The 16,365-nt window shown below is 53.8% G+C and overlaps 3 protein-coding genes across 3 annotated transcripts in view; 2 read left to right on the plus strand and 1 right to left on the minus strand.

Moving 5' to 3' along the window:
• UBL4A (ubiquitin like 4A) overlaps positions 1-2,612 on the plus strand; it is a 3,433-nt gene extending 821 nt beyond the window's left edge. The window contains exons 2-4 of the mRNA XM_046673691.1: positions 6-242; positions 456-670; positions 784-2,612. Of these exons, the coding sequence (XP_046529647.1) occupies positions 6-242; positions 456-670; positions 784-891 (560 nt within the window). The 3' untranslated portion in view covers positions 892-2,612. The remainder of the gene's footprint in view (positions 1-5; positions 243-455; positions 671-783) is intronic.
• A 7,479-nt stretch (positions 2,613-10,091) lies between these two features.
• LAGE3 (L antigen family member 3) lies at positions 10,092-11,335 on the plus strand. Its single transcript, XM_046673412.1, has 3 exons — positions 10,092-10,329; positions 10,644-10,772; positions 11,021-11,335. Exons 1-3 carry the CDS (start codon positions 10,112-10,114, stop codon positions 11,133-11,135), a joined length of 462 nt encoding a protein of 153 aa, XP_046529368.1. The 5' UTR covers positions 10,092-10,111; the 3' UTR covers positions 11,136-11,335.
• Positions 11,336-14,860: 3,525 nt separating this feature from the next.
• The window catches only part of PLXNA3 (plexin A3), a 15,482-nt gene continuing 13,977 nt past the window's right edge, over positions 14,861-16,365 (minus strand). The window contains exon 33 of the mRNA XM_046673655.1: positions 14,861-15,945. Within this exon, the coding sequence (XP_046529611.1) occupies positions 15,850-15,945 (96 nt within the window). The 3' untranslated portion in view covers positions 14,861-15,849. The remainder of the gene's footprint in view (positions 15,946-16,365) is intronic.

Consider the following 16,365-nt stretch of genomic DNA (forward strand, 5'->3'; position numbering starts at 1 on the left):
CCCAGCCCCGGGCGCAGGGCCGGGCGGGCCGGGGCCGGGGCCGGGGCGGGCGGGCCGGCTGCGCCGGGGAGGCCGGGAGAGCGCCCTCGGCGGGCATGCGGGCTCAACCCTGGCCTCCCACCCTCGGCCCGGCCAGGTGTCGGAGGACGAGCTCGTGTCCACGCTGAAACATCTGGTCTCCGAGAAACTGAACGTCCCGGTGCGCCAGCAGCGGCTGCTGTTCAAGGGCAAGGCCCTGGCAGGTAACCGGGGAGAGACGTCCAGGGAGCCCCGCAGGAAGTCGGGGGACAGGATACCCAGGCCGAGCCCGGGCAGCGTGTGAGGAACGGCGCGCTGGCCGCTGGACCCTCCGGGAGGTGGCCGAACCCCCCTCAGCCAGCAGCGGCAGCGCTCGGCCTGGGCTCCCTGAAGCCACCCCCACCGCTGTGGGTGACAACTTAATCTCTCTTTGACAGATGGGAAGAGACTCTCCGATTACAGCATTGGGCCCAATTCCAAGCTCAACCTAGTGGTCAGACCTCTGGAGAAGGTGTTACTGGAAGAAAGCACTACCCGGAGACTGGCTGAGACCCCGGCCCCACCCCCACCTGCCTGGCAGCTGATCTCCAAAGTCTTGGCCCGCCACTTCAGCGCTGCAGATGCCAGCAGAGTCCTGGATCAACTGCAGAGGGTGAGAGGGAGCCCTGGCTGGCCCCTCCTGGCCCCGCTGCTCCCAGCCCCCACCTCTGTCACCGTGTACCCCGCACTGACACCCCCTGAATCCTCCTGGCCTTGTCTCCTCAGGATTACGAGAGGTCCTTGAGCCGCCTGACTCTGGATGACATCGAACGCTTGGCTAGCCGCTTCCTGCACCCTGAAGTGACTGAAGCTATGGAGAAGGGGTTCTCCTAAGAGGATTCTTGGAGTGTGGGGAGGAGCGCAGCCAGGCTGCAAGCTGCATGTAGCATTAAATGTGTTCTCATGTTGCAATTTGGCTCACAATAATACTAGCTGGCAGGTGTCCGGACCCGGCTCTCGCTAGGTGCCAGGCACCTCGCACAGAAGGTGGGACAGCCGAGGCTCCTGGCAGTGAAGTGAGAGAGCCAGAATCTGAGTCCAGCCAGCTTCTAGAAGTGCCTCAGGGTAAGAAGGAGAGAGGGGCTGTTTGGAAGGGCTCCGAGGGATGGGCTCTGGCATTTCATGTTTAGCCCACTGAGAATAAACCCTCAAGTGACTCCTTTCCAGGCCTGAAAGGGGAAGCAGCTGGCCCCTGCTGCCCAGTCCTGTCACCTGACAGGTGGTCCAGCATTGGTGGGAGGCCAGGTGACAGCCAGCCCCGAGGCCCCTCAGCTGCTGCAGCCAGAGTGCACTCGACGAGAGACAAGCAGGTTGGGGAATCGGGGATGAACGCCCAGCTCTGTAGTGTGACTTCAAGCAAGTCCCTGTGCCATGTTGGTCCCCAGCTGTTAGCTCTGCACAATGAGGGCCGGTCCTTAAACCTCAGTCAATTTCCTTCATCCTTACCCCAGCACCAGGGTGAGGAGTCGGCAGCCATCCTCCCCGTCATGTTCCATAAACAAACTGAGGCCAAAAGTGGAGTAATGGCCAAACATGGCCCAGAGATGAGGTGTCCCAGCCCTTAGTGTCACAGCTCTTGTCTAGGCACCCTCTCTGCTTGTCTCCTCCTGGACATGGGCAGTTCTCACCCCCTAGGAATGACAGGTGACTGGCTTGAGGTCACTCAAGGCAGTGCCAGAGCTAGGCCTCGACGAGGCCCCTGTACCCTGTGCTCACCCACAGCGTGGAAGGGCCCCTTCCCCTGCCATGTGTGTACAAGGGCTTCCACTTTGCACACCCCTCACTGGCTGAGAGGAGACCTCAGGGTGCTGGGGAGGGAGAAGAAGCATGGGCTGGTGGTAGTGGTCCTCCCACCCTGCCTGGTGTGGGCACTAGAGATCATCTGGGCACCTGCTCCTTAGAGGAGGGCATCTGGGGTGGCCAAGGCAGGAAGGAAGCTGCCCTCCTGCCTGGGCCTTGTTGGGTGAACACTGGGTCCCCAGGATGGGAAGACAAACAGAGGCCTAAGGGGCGAAGGCTTTGAAGAGTCCACAGAAGCCCCTGGCCCCACCTGAGAGCCGAGAATAGAAAACAGGGCCTGCTTAGGAGCCTGTGTGGTCTGGCAGCTCATGTGACTTACCAATGCTCTCATTTATTTTGAGTCAGGAAGTTTATGTTGAAATTTTAAATCGCACTAAAGGTGAATATGAGACCTTGACTTTTATCCAAAAGGAACTATATTAGCTAGGCTGCTTTTGGTTTCCAATAATTGGTTTAACCGTAGAGGAAGTTGGTTTAAACAATAAAGGAAACTTACTGGTTTACGAAGCTGAGAAGTCCAGCGGTATTGGCAGCAGATGAACAATTTCACCAAATACCCAGTTTCTTCCTACCTCCCTTCTGCACTCTGCAGTGTCTGCTTCATCCCAGGCTGCCGCCTCAGGATCAAAAGATGGCTGCCTGAAGATTCCACTGAATCCCTCGTTCACAGCCAGCAAGGAGCACCTACTTGCCCTGTAGTGTAGCTTTTTTCTCAGATGCCCCTGACAAATAAACAGTCCTTTCGTTGGTCAGAACCAGATTGTGCCTCTGATCATTTTGGCTGGGGATGAGGTGGGCAGTGGGAGGCCAGGCACCTGGACACCCATGGGCTGCCGGAGGGAGAAGGGGATTCTCAACCAAAAGCCAGGTTCTCGGGGAGGGCTGACTGGTCCACTGCAGGGGAGTGACACGCGGATGTGAGTTTCAGACAGACCTTAGATGGTCACTGAGTCCCTTGTGTCAGCGCCTCTCCACTCAGGAATGACAGAGCCATGTGGTGGTTAGGAGCCATTCACTGGGCAGTTGGATATGGGGGCAGGAACTCAGCGGAGAGATTGGGCTGGACATGGAGACAGGAGTGGAGTCTTCAGGGTGTGTGGTGGGAGCCTTGCTGACAGAAGAGCTGGCTGGCACCCAGGCCAGGTCCGATTCCAAAGCCCTGTGCAGCCTTCGACAACAATGTTCAGGAGTTACCTGTGGACAGGGCACCCTAGAAGCTGAGGACGGATGAGGCGGCATCCCCGAGAGTGTGGCATGAAGAGGGGAAAGGACTGGGCCTTGAGGAACTTTACTGACTGGAGATGTGGTAGAGGCCAAGGAGCATGCCCAAACACAAGGCCACGGGGAGAGCTCGGTGTCGGAAGCCAGGAATGCCCCTCCAGGAAGGGGGGTTGTCCAGTGCTCCCAACAGGCAAAGTGAGGGCAAGAGGGAGCCACCCCTGGCCTTAGTAAGGAGAAGGTCATCACTGATGTTGGGGGGCAAGAAGCAGTTGCAGGGTGGGTAGGGGAGGAGTCAGTGTCAGTGACTGGGAACCCCTCATTCCAGAAACTTGTCTGTGCAGGAATATGTAGCTGTGGCAGGGGAGGGGTGGGCAGGTTGAGGGCGGGAAGACAAGAGAGGGAGGAAATGCTGCCGGGATAAGAGATGGGAGGCCCCGGTAGGACAAGGCCGGGGAAGCTCTTGTCCAGGCCCCAGCCGTCATGAGAGGAGACTGAGGACTCCATGAGAAGATGGAGGGGTCACAGGCTGCACCCCACCTTTGCCCCTAGATACCAGGGGTGGCCCCATGTACACCTGCAGGCTCCAACTGCTGAGATCCTTCAACAGGGGTCAGAATGTTTACTGCAGGCCTGATGCTCCTCCAAGCCAAGTGTCCACCCGGGGTGTGGGTGCTGACCCACTGCTATCCCTTGTCCCCTACCCACTGTGGGGCCCTGAGACCCTCTGCCTGCTCCTAGGGGAGTGGCCTCAGGACAATCCCTGAGCCCCAGGGACATCTTGCGTCTCTCAGGCTCTGTTGTGATCACAATGATACTAGGAGACAGCAGGATGAGTGAAGGGCCCAGCTAAAGCAGCCTCTCAGACAGAAATGGTCTAGCACCTGGAATGAGATGCTTGTGGTACCATTTCCTGAGGGCACGTGGGAGGAGGGGGGTACTCAGAGGAGAGCAGCATTTGCTTTGGGGTGGGGCTCGTTGACTTGGAGGTGCCCAGGCGAGAAATTAGCTGTGCCCACAATTTGCTGGCACCTTACAGGCCTAGCCAGGTCCAATAGATCTGACAGGGCCGCTGCTTGGCCAGGCCAAGCACTCCAAGGAGCAGATGTGGCAGCTGTGGCGAGCCTCAGACCTCTGGGTCCTGAAAAGCCTGCGCAAGAGACAACCACCCCGTCACCTTCCAAGCAGACGGAGCGGCCCCCCTGGGCACCTGAGGACCTCCCCCTTCCGCACACCTCTGGCGGTCCTCACTCCCACCCTCTTCTGCCCTCACTCTCGTGCTTTTTCTTCCACTTCACTGCTCACTCCTTCTCTGGCTTCTTTGCTGGTTCTTCCCTCCCACACGCTCTACCTCTTAATGTTGGGGGGCTACAGGGCTCTGTCCCCAGACCCTTTTCTTCTCTCTCTGTATCACTCCCCAGGGGAGCTTGTCCACCTTCATTTCCATTTCTGTGCTTCACCCCCATGTCTGCAGCTCACCCGGGCCCTCTCTCCTGAGCTCCAGGCCACATCTCCAGGGTGGGACTCTGAGACAGCTCCTGGCTCTCCTTCAGCACACACTCACTGAGTGCCCACCATGTCCCAAATGCTGGCCACATTGGGACTCACAGACACAGCTCCTTCCCTCTTAGCACCCACGTCCAGCACTGGGCAGCCCCTCAGCACGCACATTTTCTCCACGACCCACCTCGATGAATGGCAATGCCACTCAGCCAGGCTTTTAATGACAGGCAGTGGGAGGCCACCTTTGCTTCTCCCAACTCTCCCTTCTCCATAGGCAATCAGGCAACAATATTTTTGGAAGAGTCCAGAGCATTTGCCTTGTAGAATGTTCCAGAGTCTGGATTTGCCTGATTCCTTCCTTGTTAGATTCAGCCTAAGTGCTCTGACAAGTTGCTGTCCCCCTCCCCCTGCCCCCCAACAGCATCAGCAGGCACTCGGGAGCAGGCTGTCCCACTGTAGGGGAGGGGAGGCTCAGTGGTCAAGGTGGTGGCTGCCAGGTCTCTCCGTTGCAAAGTTGCATGTTCCCTTCCGAATGCACGAGTATCTGGGGTAATACCTCGAAACCCTGTGCATATCCTGTGCCCAGCAACCTTCATCTAACGGTTTCACCATCCAAGGGTGAGCCTGGCCAGAAGGAATTGTGTTGGTGGCTGCAAAACGCTGGTTTTCTTTTTTTGTTTTGTTTTGTTTTGTTTTTTGGGGGTTTTTTTTTGAGGAAGATTAGCCCTGAGCTAACATCTGCCGCCAATCCTCGTCTTTTTTGTGCTGAGGAAGACTGGCCCTGAACTAACATCCGTGCCCATCCTCCTCTACTTTACATGTGGGACACCTACCACAGCATGGCGTGCGTGCCAAGCGGTGCCATGTCCGCACCCCGGATCAGAACCAGCAAACCCCGGGCCACTGAAGCGGAACGTGCGCACTTAACCTCTGCGCCACCGGGCCGGCCCCAAAATGCTGGTTTTCTGATGCTTTCTTTCTTTCCACAATTGTTAGTTGGTATTTCTCTATAAAGAGCTTTCCTTTTTCCCTGCTCTCTTTTCTCGATTATCATGGTGGATGCATCATTTTTTTATTCAACAACTTAGAATCCAAGAGTGTCATTTGGGGATCATTTTTATTGGTCTACAGCATGTGTACAGTACTGTGCATAAATCATCAGTGTACAGCACAATAGACCTTTAAAGTGAATATCCCATGTATCTATCCCCTCCAGGCAGAAATAGAGAATATTGCCAGCACTCCAGCACTTTCCTGCTGCCCGCTCCTCGTCACACTCCTCTACAAAATGGTTCATACCCTTTCGGATGCTCAAGCTGTTCTAGCTTGCTTCTCTCCAGCTGGCTCCTGTGTCCCTTTGACACGCCTCATTCTTTCATTGTTCAACCACCACAAGGTGCTCCGGGCTCAGCTCGTGTATTTCCCGCCCCAGCCCTAAAATTAACCGTTTCTCCAAAGAGCTCTGGTCCTTTCCCACCCCCCTTTCTTATTTTTTTTTTTAAAGATTGGCCCTGAGCTAACATCTGTTGCCAATCTTCGTTTTTTTTCCTTCTTCTCCCCAAAGCTCCCCAGTACATAGTTGTATATTCTAGTTGTAGGTCCCTCTAGTTCTGTTATGTGGGACGCCGCCTCAGCGTGGCCTGACAGGCGGTGCTCAGTCTGCGCCCAGGATCCGAACCAGCGATCCCTGGGCCGCCAAAGTGGAGCACGCGAACTTATCCACTGGGGCCAGCCCTGGAGCTCTGGTCCTTTTAGTGGTGACTGGTACTGAGAAACCAAGGTCTGGGTGCAGGGTATGTTCATTGTTACTGGGGTGTCATTGCTTCCAGACTCTTTCACTGGATCAAACTGGAAAATATATATATACATTTTTTGTATTAAACAAATTTTTTTTTCCTTTTTCTCCCCAAAGCCCCCCGGTACATAGTTGTATACTCTTCGTTGTGGGTCCTTCTAGTTGTGGCATGTGGGACGCTGCCTCAGCGTGGTTTGCTGAGCAGTGCCATGTCCGCGCCCAGGATTCGAACCAACGAAACACTGGGCCGCCTGCAGCGGAGCGTGCGAACTTAACCACTCGGCCACGGGGCCAGCCCCGGAAATATATATTTTTAAGGGTTCACACTGCAATCCCCAATTCCAATCCAACATCACAGTTCTTGCCCATCTTCCCTCACTCCAGTGAGAATTCTGGTTCCCAAACTGCATGTAGTTACTCATTTGCTCTATCAGACAGAGTCTATCTTAAAGTACACCCAAAACCGCCTCATCACCACCATTGTTGACAATAAACATACTAAGAGGAAAGCCAATTCTTTCGGTCCTTAGAAGACATCCCATGAAGGCAGTCTGGTCAGAGAGCTGAGCTCAAAGGCACCTAAACTGTCCACTCCGTGTGCTTTTGTTATCAGTTGCATATGCGCTTAGGCTCACTGTGTTTGCTTTTATTCAATTTTAGCATTTTGATTTTTTTCACTCTTTTCAAATGTATTTTTGAACATGTAAAATATTCACATGGTTCAAAGTCAAAACTACACAAAAGGGTATATTCCAAGAAATCCCAGGCCCATCTCAATCCCATAGAGGTGACCATTTTCATTAGTTTTGGGTTTCTCCTTCCTCTGTCTTTTCTTTTTTTCCAATAAGCACGTATGTCTGGGAGCGTGTGTGTCCTTTGCGCTGTGCTTTTTTCACATAACAATATATCCTGGAAATCACTTCATTTTTCATTAGAAATTTTCATTCTTTTTTACTGCTGCTTAGGACTATTTTATGAATGTACCATAGTTCATTTCACCAGTTCCCTGCTGATGAACATGTACCTTGCGTCCATTAGTTTTCTATGACCAATTATGTTACAGTAAGTAGCTTTGTGGATGTGTTGTTTCCTATTTGTGAAGTAACTTCCTACATGTGGGATTGCTGGTTCCGAATCTGTGCTCCAGTCTGGTGCTTAGTTAATATTCTGTTTCATTCGACAAGCAACAAACTAATTTCAGATTATTAGAAATGCTATACAGCAAATTTATTTTTTTTTAAAGATTGGCACCTGAGCTAACTGTTGCCAATCTTTTTTTTTCCTGCTTTTTCTCCCCACATCCCCCCAGTATACAGTTGTATATATTTTTTTAGTTGTGGGTCCTTCTAGTTGTGGCATGTGAGACACTGCCTCAGCATGGCCTGACGAGCAGTGCCATGTCCGTGCCCAGGATCCAAACAGGCGAAACCCTGGGACGCCGAAGCCAAGCACGTGAACTTATCCACTCGGCCATGGGGCTGGCCCCCTGCTATGCAGCAAATTTAAATGGGCAAATGTGAAGTGTGCCTGGGGGTAGTATGCCAGATTGGTGATTCAGAAGCCCTCTCAGAGGTGACATTGGAGCCAAGACCCTAATGACAAGGAGCCAGCCAGGGGAAAGTTTGCCGACACAGTCTTCCAAATAGCAGAGTAAGTGCAAAGGGCTGGGGGCAGGCCACCCTTGGTCAGGAGCAGAGAGAAGGCCACAGAGGTTGCCGAGAATGAGCAAGCAGGCAAGTGGGGGTGGAGGAGTGGGGAGACAGGTCACACATGGCTTTTATAAGCTATGGCAAGGAATTTGGATTTGATTCCAAGGGCAATGGGAAATCATTTTAGGCTTTTAAGCAGGGATGAGATTATGATGTGGTTTATATTAAAAATTAAGAACAGATTCTGCTGTGTGGAGAACAGGCTGTAGAGGTGCAAGGGAAGAAGAAAACCAGTCAGGAAGCTGTTGAAGGAGCTCAGGAAGAGATGTGTCTCCCCCTGGGGACTAGCAATGGAAAGGGAGAGAAGTGGGCTGATTTAGGATCTATTCTGAGGAGAGATCCAACGAGATTTGATAACATAATTCAGCTTCATGTCCTGCCTTTTGATTACAAAGGAGGAAAATAGAAAACTAATGACAATCCCCACCAAGAATTTCATGTCACTTCAAAAACATTTTTTTAGGTGTTGTTTTTTTTTGGTGAGGAACAATCTGTTGCCGATCTTCCTCTTTTTCCCTCCCCAAAGCCCCAGTGCACAGTTCTCTGTCCTAGTTGTATGTTCCTCTAGTTCTTGCATGTGAGATGCTGCCACAGCATGGTTCGATGTGCAGTGTATGGGTCCCCGCCAGGATCCAAACCCACGAACCCCGGCCGCTGAAGCCGAGCGGGCGACCTTAACCACTACGCCACTGGGAAGCCAGTAAAAACTTATTTTTGATTAAAGATGTCATGAGAGATCATTGTCAAAAATTTTCGGGAAAGCACAAAAAGGAAGTTAAAATCATCCACAATCCCATCACATCAGGATGAGTATTTACATTTTGGTGTACTGTTCTAGGATTTCTACGCATATATACAGTAATTTCCCCAATTGGGGTTTTAATGATTTTAGTCTTACATTCTGATGTTTCACACATGACAGTAGCCCTGTTCTCACTGCCATTACTTTACTTCAGGCTCCTATCATTTCTCTCCTTTCCTCTCTGTGGGCCTCCCTGCTGGCAGGCTTGACCTCCACAAGGCCCACTTAGTGATCTTTCTAAAAAGTATATCTGATGGGGTCGTTGACCTCTTTAAAGCCCCCTCTGGTTTCTCTGCCTACATCGCCAATGGGGGCGGGGTGCAGAGCAGCATCCCCCGGGGACTATCCTGTTCCACCTCCCTCCACAAATCACTGCAAGGACGTCGAGGCACATCTCTTGGGGTCATTCGGTTCCGTGAAGAAGTATAGCGGGAAACCGGCCACGCATCTGCTGGCCTCACACGAGGTCTTGGCGGGGACCGATAATGAGGCAGGTTTGCGCAGGCGAACTGGGGTCACATGTCGTTCTACGGGGCAGAGCTTCATGAGGGAGCATTCATTGGCTAGGCACCCAACCAGGTGTCCCCGGGCGGGGCAGGGCTGGCTGGGCAGGAACCAGTCATGCGCCCAATGGAATCACAGCGGGTATCTTTGCGCAGGCGCACTGGGGTCATATCAAGCTCTGAAGGGCGGAGCTTCATGAGGGAGCGCTCATTGGCTAGGCAGCTGACAGGGTCTCCAGGAGCCCTTGCCTGGGCTGGCTGGGTGGGAAATAGTCTCGCGCCCAGCGGAATCACAGGGTGTCTGTTTGTGCAGGCGCCCTGGGGATCCCCAGTTGTACTGGGCGCCAAGGGGCGGAGCTTCGTGAGGGAGTGCTCATTGGCTAGGCAGCCACGGGGTCTCCCGGGGCCCGCGGGCCACAGGGCTGGCTGGGCGGGAACTGAGGCCTCACTGGGGACCTGTTTGCGCAGGCGTCTTGGGGTCGAGTCATGCACGAAGAGGTGGGGCTTCTGGAGGGAGCCTCAGTTTCTCCGCGGCCAACGGAATCCCTAGCCTCCAGCAGGGTCGGTTGGGCGGGAATCAACCACGCGCCCGGCGGCCTCAGTGGGGTCTGTTTGCGCAGGCGCGCGGGGCAGAGTCAGCGCGAAGGGGCGGAGCTTCGGGAAGGAGCCACAGTTCCTTAGCGGCCGGAGGAGAGGGCGGAGTCGAAGGCGGGGCGCGGCCGCCATGCAGGCAGCAGACGCAGGCGCAGGCGGCGGGGCGGGCGGCGCCGACTGCCGGGACGGCCAGGACGGCCAGGACGGCCAGGGCCTCCGGGGCGGTGGGGGCGCGGCGGCATCTGCAGCCGGCGGAGCTCCGCGCGTCACGCGAGTACAGCACGCCTCAGGGCCGGGGGTAGACGCCGCGTCCACAGCCAGAAGGCTGGAAAGCCGACTACACATGTTGTATCCTACCCGAGGGGACAGCGGGGAATGGGCTGGGGGCTGCCTGCGGCGGGGAGTTGAGCTGCAGGGGACAAACGGGTCGGTGAGCAGCCTAGGGGCGGAAAGGGGAGCCGGAGGAGGCTGGGGCTGGGAGTGGTCTGGCGGGAGAAGAAATGAGAGCAGGGGGGTACGGGGTGGCTGGGGAGGACTAGGGCCAAGAGTGGTTTGGACCGGGTGGAAGCAGTCCTGAAGGGAAGGAGACTTGTCAGGGTGGCCTGAGAGGGAGCCCGAGGCCGAGTCGGTATTGAATGGTGCCTTAACCGAATCTCCACCAGCGCCCTCAGCGTGCCTTTCCCGTCCTCCTTAGAGGCGGAGATCGCCCATGGGTCCCTGGCCCCAGATGCGGAACCCCACCGAGGGGCGGTTTGGAAGGAGCTCTCAGTGATTGGCAGCGTCCTGGCGGTGTAAATTCTAATAGGGGCTCGGTGGGGTTGGCAGCGGGTGGCCAGGCCACCGAGGGGCGCTCTACTGGAGTCACGGAGACGAGAGTTAGGTCCAGAGAGGGGACGTGGTCCGCTGGACCCGTCTCCACCTGAGAGGGCGCTCTAATGCGCATGGCAAAGGGTTCGCTGTAATGGATGCCTGAGGGGCAGAGCAAGGAAGGGGAGGAGTCACCGCCTCCAAATTGAATTTCTTTTCCCCTCCCTTTTAGCCGCTGGAGAGCTGAAGATTCTCGCCTCCTCCGAATTTCCATCATCAACTTTCTTGACCAGCTTTCCCTGGTGGTGCGGACCATGCAGCGCTTTGGGCCCCCTGTTTCCCGCTAAGCCTCGGCTGGGGAGAGGGGGCTAAGGTCTAACCTTGTGTCCTGTCCTGGTCAGTGTACCCTCCCTAGGTTCCCGCAGTAGTTGCCACTTTCTTACGGGAGCCTAATCCTTGGCTGTATGGCCCTTGGGCGCTCAGGGTCCACTTGTTTTGTTTGGTGCTTAAATGTTTATTACAGCAGAAAATAAAACTGAGCTACTGTTCCGTGTCTGAGTTCCTTTTCAGCTACTGCACCTCCTAATATTCTTGCTTTTGTCCTCAGGTTGGAGGGCAGGTTCGGGATTCAGATGGTCCAGTAGTGCTAGGCAATTGAAGACAATTTAGGAAATGGAAGAAGATGGGTCCTGTCATTCACTATTAACTACTGTCAACATCTTGGAATATTTTCTTAGTTTTATAGTTAAATTTGTATAGTAAATATTTAACAATAATAGATGATACATAGTATCTTGCAAGTTTAGGATTTTTCCTGATATTTTTCATCTAACGTGAACTTTTTATAAAAATTCTCAAAAGCATTATTGAATAAATGCATAAAAGATAAATTATGATGTAATTATTGAACATTTAAATTATTTTCAATTTTTGCCATATTATAGGTAATGATTCAATGGAATTCTTGTATATAGATCTTTGCATGAATGATGGTTTGCTTAAGATTATAAGAGGTAGGATTACCACGTTCAATATTTACTATTTTTTTAAAGCTCTCAACGTACGGTGCAAAATTGCTCTCCAGAGAATGTGCCTTCTCAACAAAATGTTGGTTTCCCACATCGTTGTCACCACTGGGTCACCTCAGCAAAATTTTTTAAAAACTTAGTTTGCATGAGAACAACAAAAATACCCCAAAAATTCTGGAGTAGGAGCCTTGTGGCTTCCTGGCCTAGTCTCAGATCAGTGAAGAGAAAGTGGTGGGACAACTGTTTAAGCCTTTTGTTGGAAGAAGTTAGCTCCCTGTAAAATATGTCGTAGCCTGCAGCCTTGCTAAACTCACTTATTCTGGTAGCTCCTTTGTAGAATCCATCAGATTTTCTACATAGGTGATCATGTCTGCAAATAAAGGCAGGTTTTTCTTCTTTCCAATCTGGATGCCTCGTATTGCTTGATTTCTCTCCTCCTTATGAGTTGGATTTTCCCGCTGCTCTGCATGCCTGGTAATTTTCGATTGGATGCCAGGCATTATGATTTTCCCTTGTGTGCTGGCTACCTTTGTATTCCTCAACATCTTCCTGAGCTTTGCTCTGGGGTGTGTTAAGTGACTCGGAAACAGTCGGATCCTTTTGAGTCTTGCTTTGAAGATTTGCTGCGTGACACCAGAGCAGCTTTCAGTGTCAGAGTCATTTTTTTCCATGACCCTGAGACGAGACCCTTCTGAGCACCCTGCCCAAGGCCGCCTGAATTATGAGGTTTGCCATTTTGGCCAGTGGGGGGTGGGCAGCCACTAGTCCCTGTCCTGCTGTAGGGCTGGGCATAGTTAACCTTTCATCCTTTGGGGGAAGGGAGGGGTCCTTTCACGGCCTCCCTCCAGTAGTTTCCTCACACACTTGTGCTGATCAGTGGTCTGCAGATTGCTTCAGCAGGACCCCCTGCGGATATGAAGGTTCTCTCCCTCTGCAGCTCTCTTCTCTCTGGTCCCCTGTCCCTGCCAACTCTAGGTGCTCAGAGTTTCGGTTCCATCTCCTAAACTCAGGGTGTCCGTTGGGCCCCATCAGGAAACGCCCTCTCCAGTCAGTCAGCTGGGGCAACTGCAGGGCTTACTCATTTGTCCCAAGCTCCAAGAGACCACTGTCCTTCCCTGCCTGATAGCCGGTGTCTCCAAACCTGTAGTTCAGATCTGTTGTCTGTCTTTTGGGGTGTTTCAAGTGGGACGGTAGGTCCAGTCCCTGTCACTCAGTATGCCTGGACATAGTCCGCCACTGCAGAACTTGGACAGCTCTGATGTTGTGGGTTGGAGGGAGAGAGATGCTGTTGACGGGGCTGTGGCAGTGGTCCTGATGATGATGAAGAATCTCACCTGACAGCATGCAGCAGCTCTAGTGGCTACAGTGAGGGTCTCTTTCTCTCTTTTTTAAAATCACTTTTAAGACCTTAATTATTGACAGATAGATGAGAATTTAGCTCTTTTACACCATTATCCACTCCGCTTCCCCGCCCCCTCCTCCCAAAATAGTTCTATTCATTTCTTGCGGTTTCTATTTTCCCTGAGGTTAAAAACTGCCTTGTTTAGTTTTCCATTGGCTTAGCTTCTCTTATCTCATAATGATAATGTTTAAAACCATCTTCCTTGGAGTCCTCTTTCCTCTTCCTATCTGGGTCTCTCTAGGTCGCCTGCCTGCACAGCTGTCATCTTGGGACTTCCCTTTCTCTGGGCTGGAATCTTGTGCCTGGATCACATGGCTTTCCCTTTACTCTTTCACCTCTTCTTTTTGTTTCCTTGTCTGTGTTGGAAGTCAGCTTTGGTGAGGTCTAATTTCCACACTGTCAACTTCCCCCTTTTTAGGTGCACAGGTCCAGAGTTTTGGCAAACACATACAGACACATAACCACTACCACAGTTCACTGCCTTGGCCCCATGGATGGACTGCTGAAGCTGCAGGCAGCTTTAACGCCTAAGTCAGGTCATGAAACCCCTCTGTTTCCAACCCTCCCTGGGCTCCCCTCTCACTCAGAGACAAAGCCAAGGTCCTTATGGTGGCCTACAGAGTCCGATGTGACCCAGCCTGCTTCCACTCTGGCCTCCTCTCCTCCCCTCTCCACCTTGCTCACTCTGATCCAGCCACATTGATTGGCCTCCTCCCCTTTCTAAAACACCCCAGGCCCGGGGCCGGCCCGGTGGCGCAGCAGTTAAGTTCGCACGTTCTGCTTCTTGGCGGCCCAGGGCTCCCCGGTTCAGATCCCAGGTGCGGACATGGCACCACTTGGCAAAAGCCATGCTGTGGTAGGCATCCCACGTATGAAGTAGAGGAAGATGGGCATGGATGTTAGCTCAGGGCCAGTCTTCCTCAGCAAAAATAGGGAGATTGGCAGTAGTTAGCTCAGGGCTAATCTTCCTCAAAAAAAAAAAAAAAAAACAAAAAACACCCCAGGCCCACGCCTACCTCAGGGCCTTTGCACTGGGCTCTTTCCTGTCTGGAACTCTCTTCCCCCAGGGTTCCTGGCTCACTCAGATATCAGTCCTGGCCACTCCATTTAAAATTGCATCCCACTTTCTCATCACCTGCATTACTTTAACAGGAGTGGGGAGTAAGAGGGAAGTGGGGGCATCATGATGGAGATATAGCTGGAACAGTAAAGAATTGTCAGACATGAAGGAGTTTGGGTACAATGAAGCCACTGGAGGGTTTTAAACAGAGCAGGACAAGATAGACCTTGTATCTTACCAGGATCCGAGTGCCTCCCACGTTGAGACCAGGCCAAGGAGGGGCAAGGCAGATGCAGGGAGATTGGCATCCAGGCAAGAGACAAGGGTGGCTTGGACCAGGCTGGGAGCAGTGGAGGTGGGGCGAGGTGAGGTGATTCTGAATATATCTTGAAGGTGGAGCCACCAGGACCTGCCGGTGGGTTGGACATGGCCCTGGACCTCCTCAAATCCTCAGAAACCCTGCGATGAGTTACCCTTCCTCCCACAAAGGGAGTCCAGCTCATCTGCAGTCCAGCAGTCTCCCCACCTGCTCCCATGTTCTCCGACCACCCACCTGCCTCAAGGACAAAGCCACACACTGACTCTATTTTCCCAACATTTAATTAGGAAAAAAAATTACACGAACAAAGAAGAACTCATGCAACAAAAGAGGAGAGAATGGAGTTTCCAGGACTGCGAGACAGGGCCTGATTCCTCACAGGAGGCAGAAGGACAAAGGACTAAGGCACTGCCGCCTCAGCCCCTTGGGGCGGGCGCAGGACAGGGCAGCTGAGGACAAGGGGGTCGGGGGCAAGTGCAGACAACACTGAGGACGTTTGGCAGTAGGGCCGGGGGAAGGAGAGCCGGAGTCCCTGGGCCCAGGTCAGGCCCCGGCACAAGCCTGGTTCTAGCTCTCCAGGGTCTGAGAGAGAGCAGGGCCCTGTACAGGACAGGCCAACTCCCGAGAAGTCTGAAGGGAGATGCTGTGGCCCAGCTGCAGGGGGACCCCTGGGCACAGCCACAGTCTGAAGGCGGCTTCAGGTGCATCATCCCACCCCAAGTGCTGCTGGCACCGAGGCTGCCTTCCTGGTATGGGTGGGGCCAGCCATGGCAAGGGTGAGGTGCCAGAGGCTAGGCCAAGGCTGACAACGTCACAAGGGAGCCAGGACGACTCAAGGAGAGAAGGTCAGTGAAGTTGGCAACATGCCAGGGGTGACACGTATTTACAGATGGAGACAGTGAGGTGGTGGTAAATTAAATAAATAGGTGGTTGGGGGTATAAATAGCAAGGAAGGCAGGGGCCGTGGCAACACCTGGGCACAAGGGCAGGAGGCTAAGGGTATTGCTGCTGCTGGGGTGCGGGGCTTGGTCCTGTCATCCTCTCCCCCTCCGCCCCCAGCCCCCACCCCGGTGGGGCCCAAAGCAAGGCACTAATGAAGGGGGCCCAGGTGTGCCAGGGGCACACTGGCCCAGTGACCTCCCCCGTGCCACCCGATCCAGGGCTCAGCCCCCAGACCCAGGCGTGAGCCGCCCCCCTCAACGGGAGGACAGCTCAGGACCGAAAAGGCCCCTCCTCACCGGTTCCGCCACCCTTAACTGTTGCTGGACAGGAGAGTGATGATCTGTTCCAGCTTCTGGCGCAACTTATGCTTCCGACAAGACGCATCTCGGTCCAGAGCGGTGAGAACCTGGGGCAGGAGGGCCCCCCGGAGCTGGGCTCTCGAGGAGGGGCCGGCTCCTCCGGGGCAAAGCCCCCCTCCCCAGCTTGAGCAGCTTGAGCTCTTCCTTCCCTCACGCCTCAGCACATCCCTCCTCCCAGGGGGCCCTGGGCAGGCACGTGGGAAGGGCTGCAATCTCTCACCTCTGAACACACCCTCTGGCTTCTCCTCGACCCCAAATCCTCCTCCAACTGCAGAACTTTCTTGTCGTCCTCTCCACAGCCAGAGCGCGGCCCCTCCCAAGAGTGGTCTGCACTCGCTGTCCCCGATTTCCCCTTTCCCATCCGCTCCTATCGGCGCCCCCCCCCCCAAACCTCTCTTGTCCAGGTCTCCATGATCCTGATGCCAAGTCCCAGTGAGCGTTTGGGGCCTCATCTCCCTTGACCGTCG

The sequence above is a fragment of the Equus quagga genome, chromosome 10 (genome assembly GCF_021613505.1).
Source record: "Equus quagga isolate Etosha38 chromosome 10, UCLA_HA_Equagga_1.0, whole genome shotgun sequence".
Taxonomy (NCBI): Eukaryota; Metazoa; Chordata; class Mammalia; order Perissodactyla; family Equidae; genus Equus; species Equus quagga.

What these genes read in the sequence shown, in the direction of transcription:
- LAGE3 (XM_046673412.1), top strand. Translation starts at nt 10,112, where the DNA reads ATGCAGGCAGCAGACGCAGGCGCAGGCGGCGGGGCGGGCGGCGCCGAC. An exon ending in GAAAGCCGACTACACATGTT is followed by an intron (nt 10,330 to 10,643) that starts GTATCCTACCCG and finishes AATCTCCACCAG; the next exon opens with CGCCCTCAGCGTGCCTTTCC. An exon ending in ATTGGCAGCGTCCTGGCGGT is followed by an intron (nt 10,773 to 11,020) that starts GTAAATTCTAAT and finishes CCTCCCTTTTAG; the next exon opens with CCGCTGGAGAGCTGAAGATT.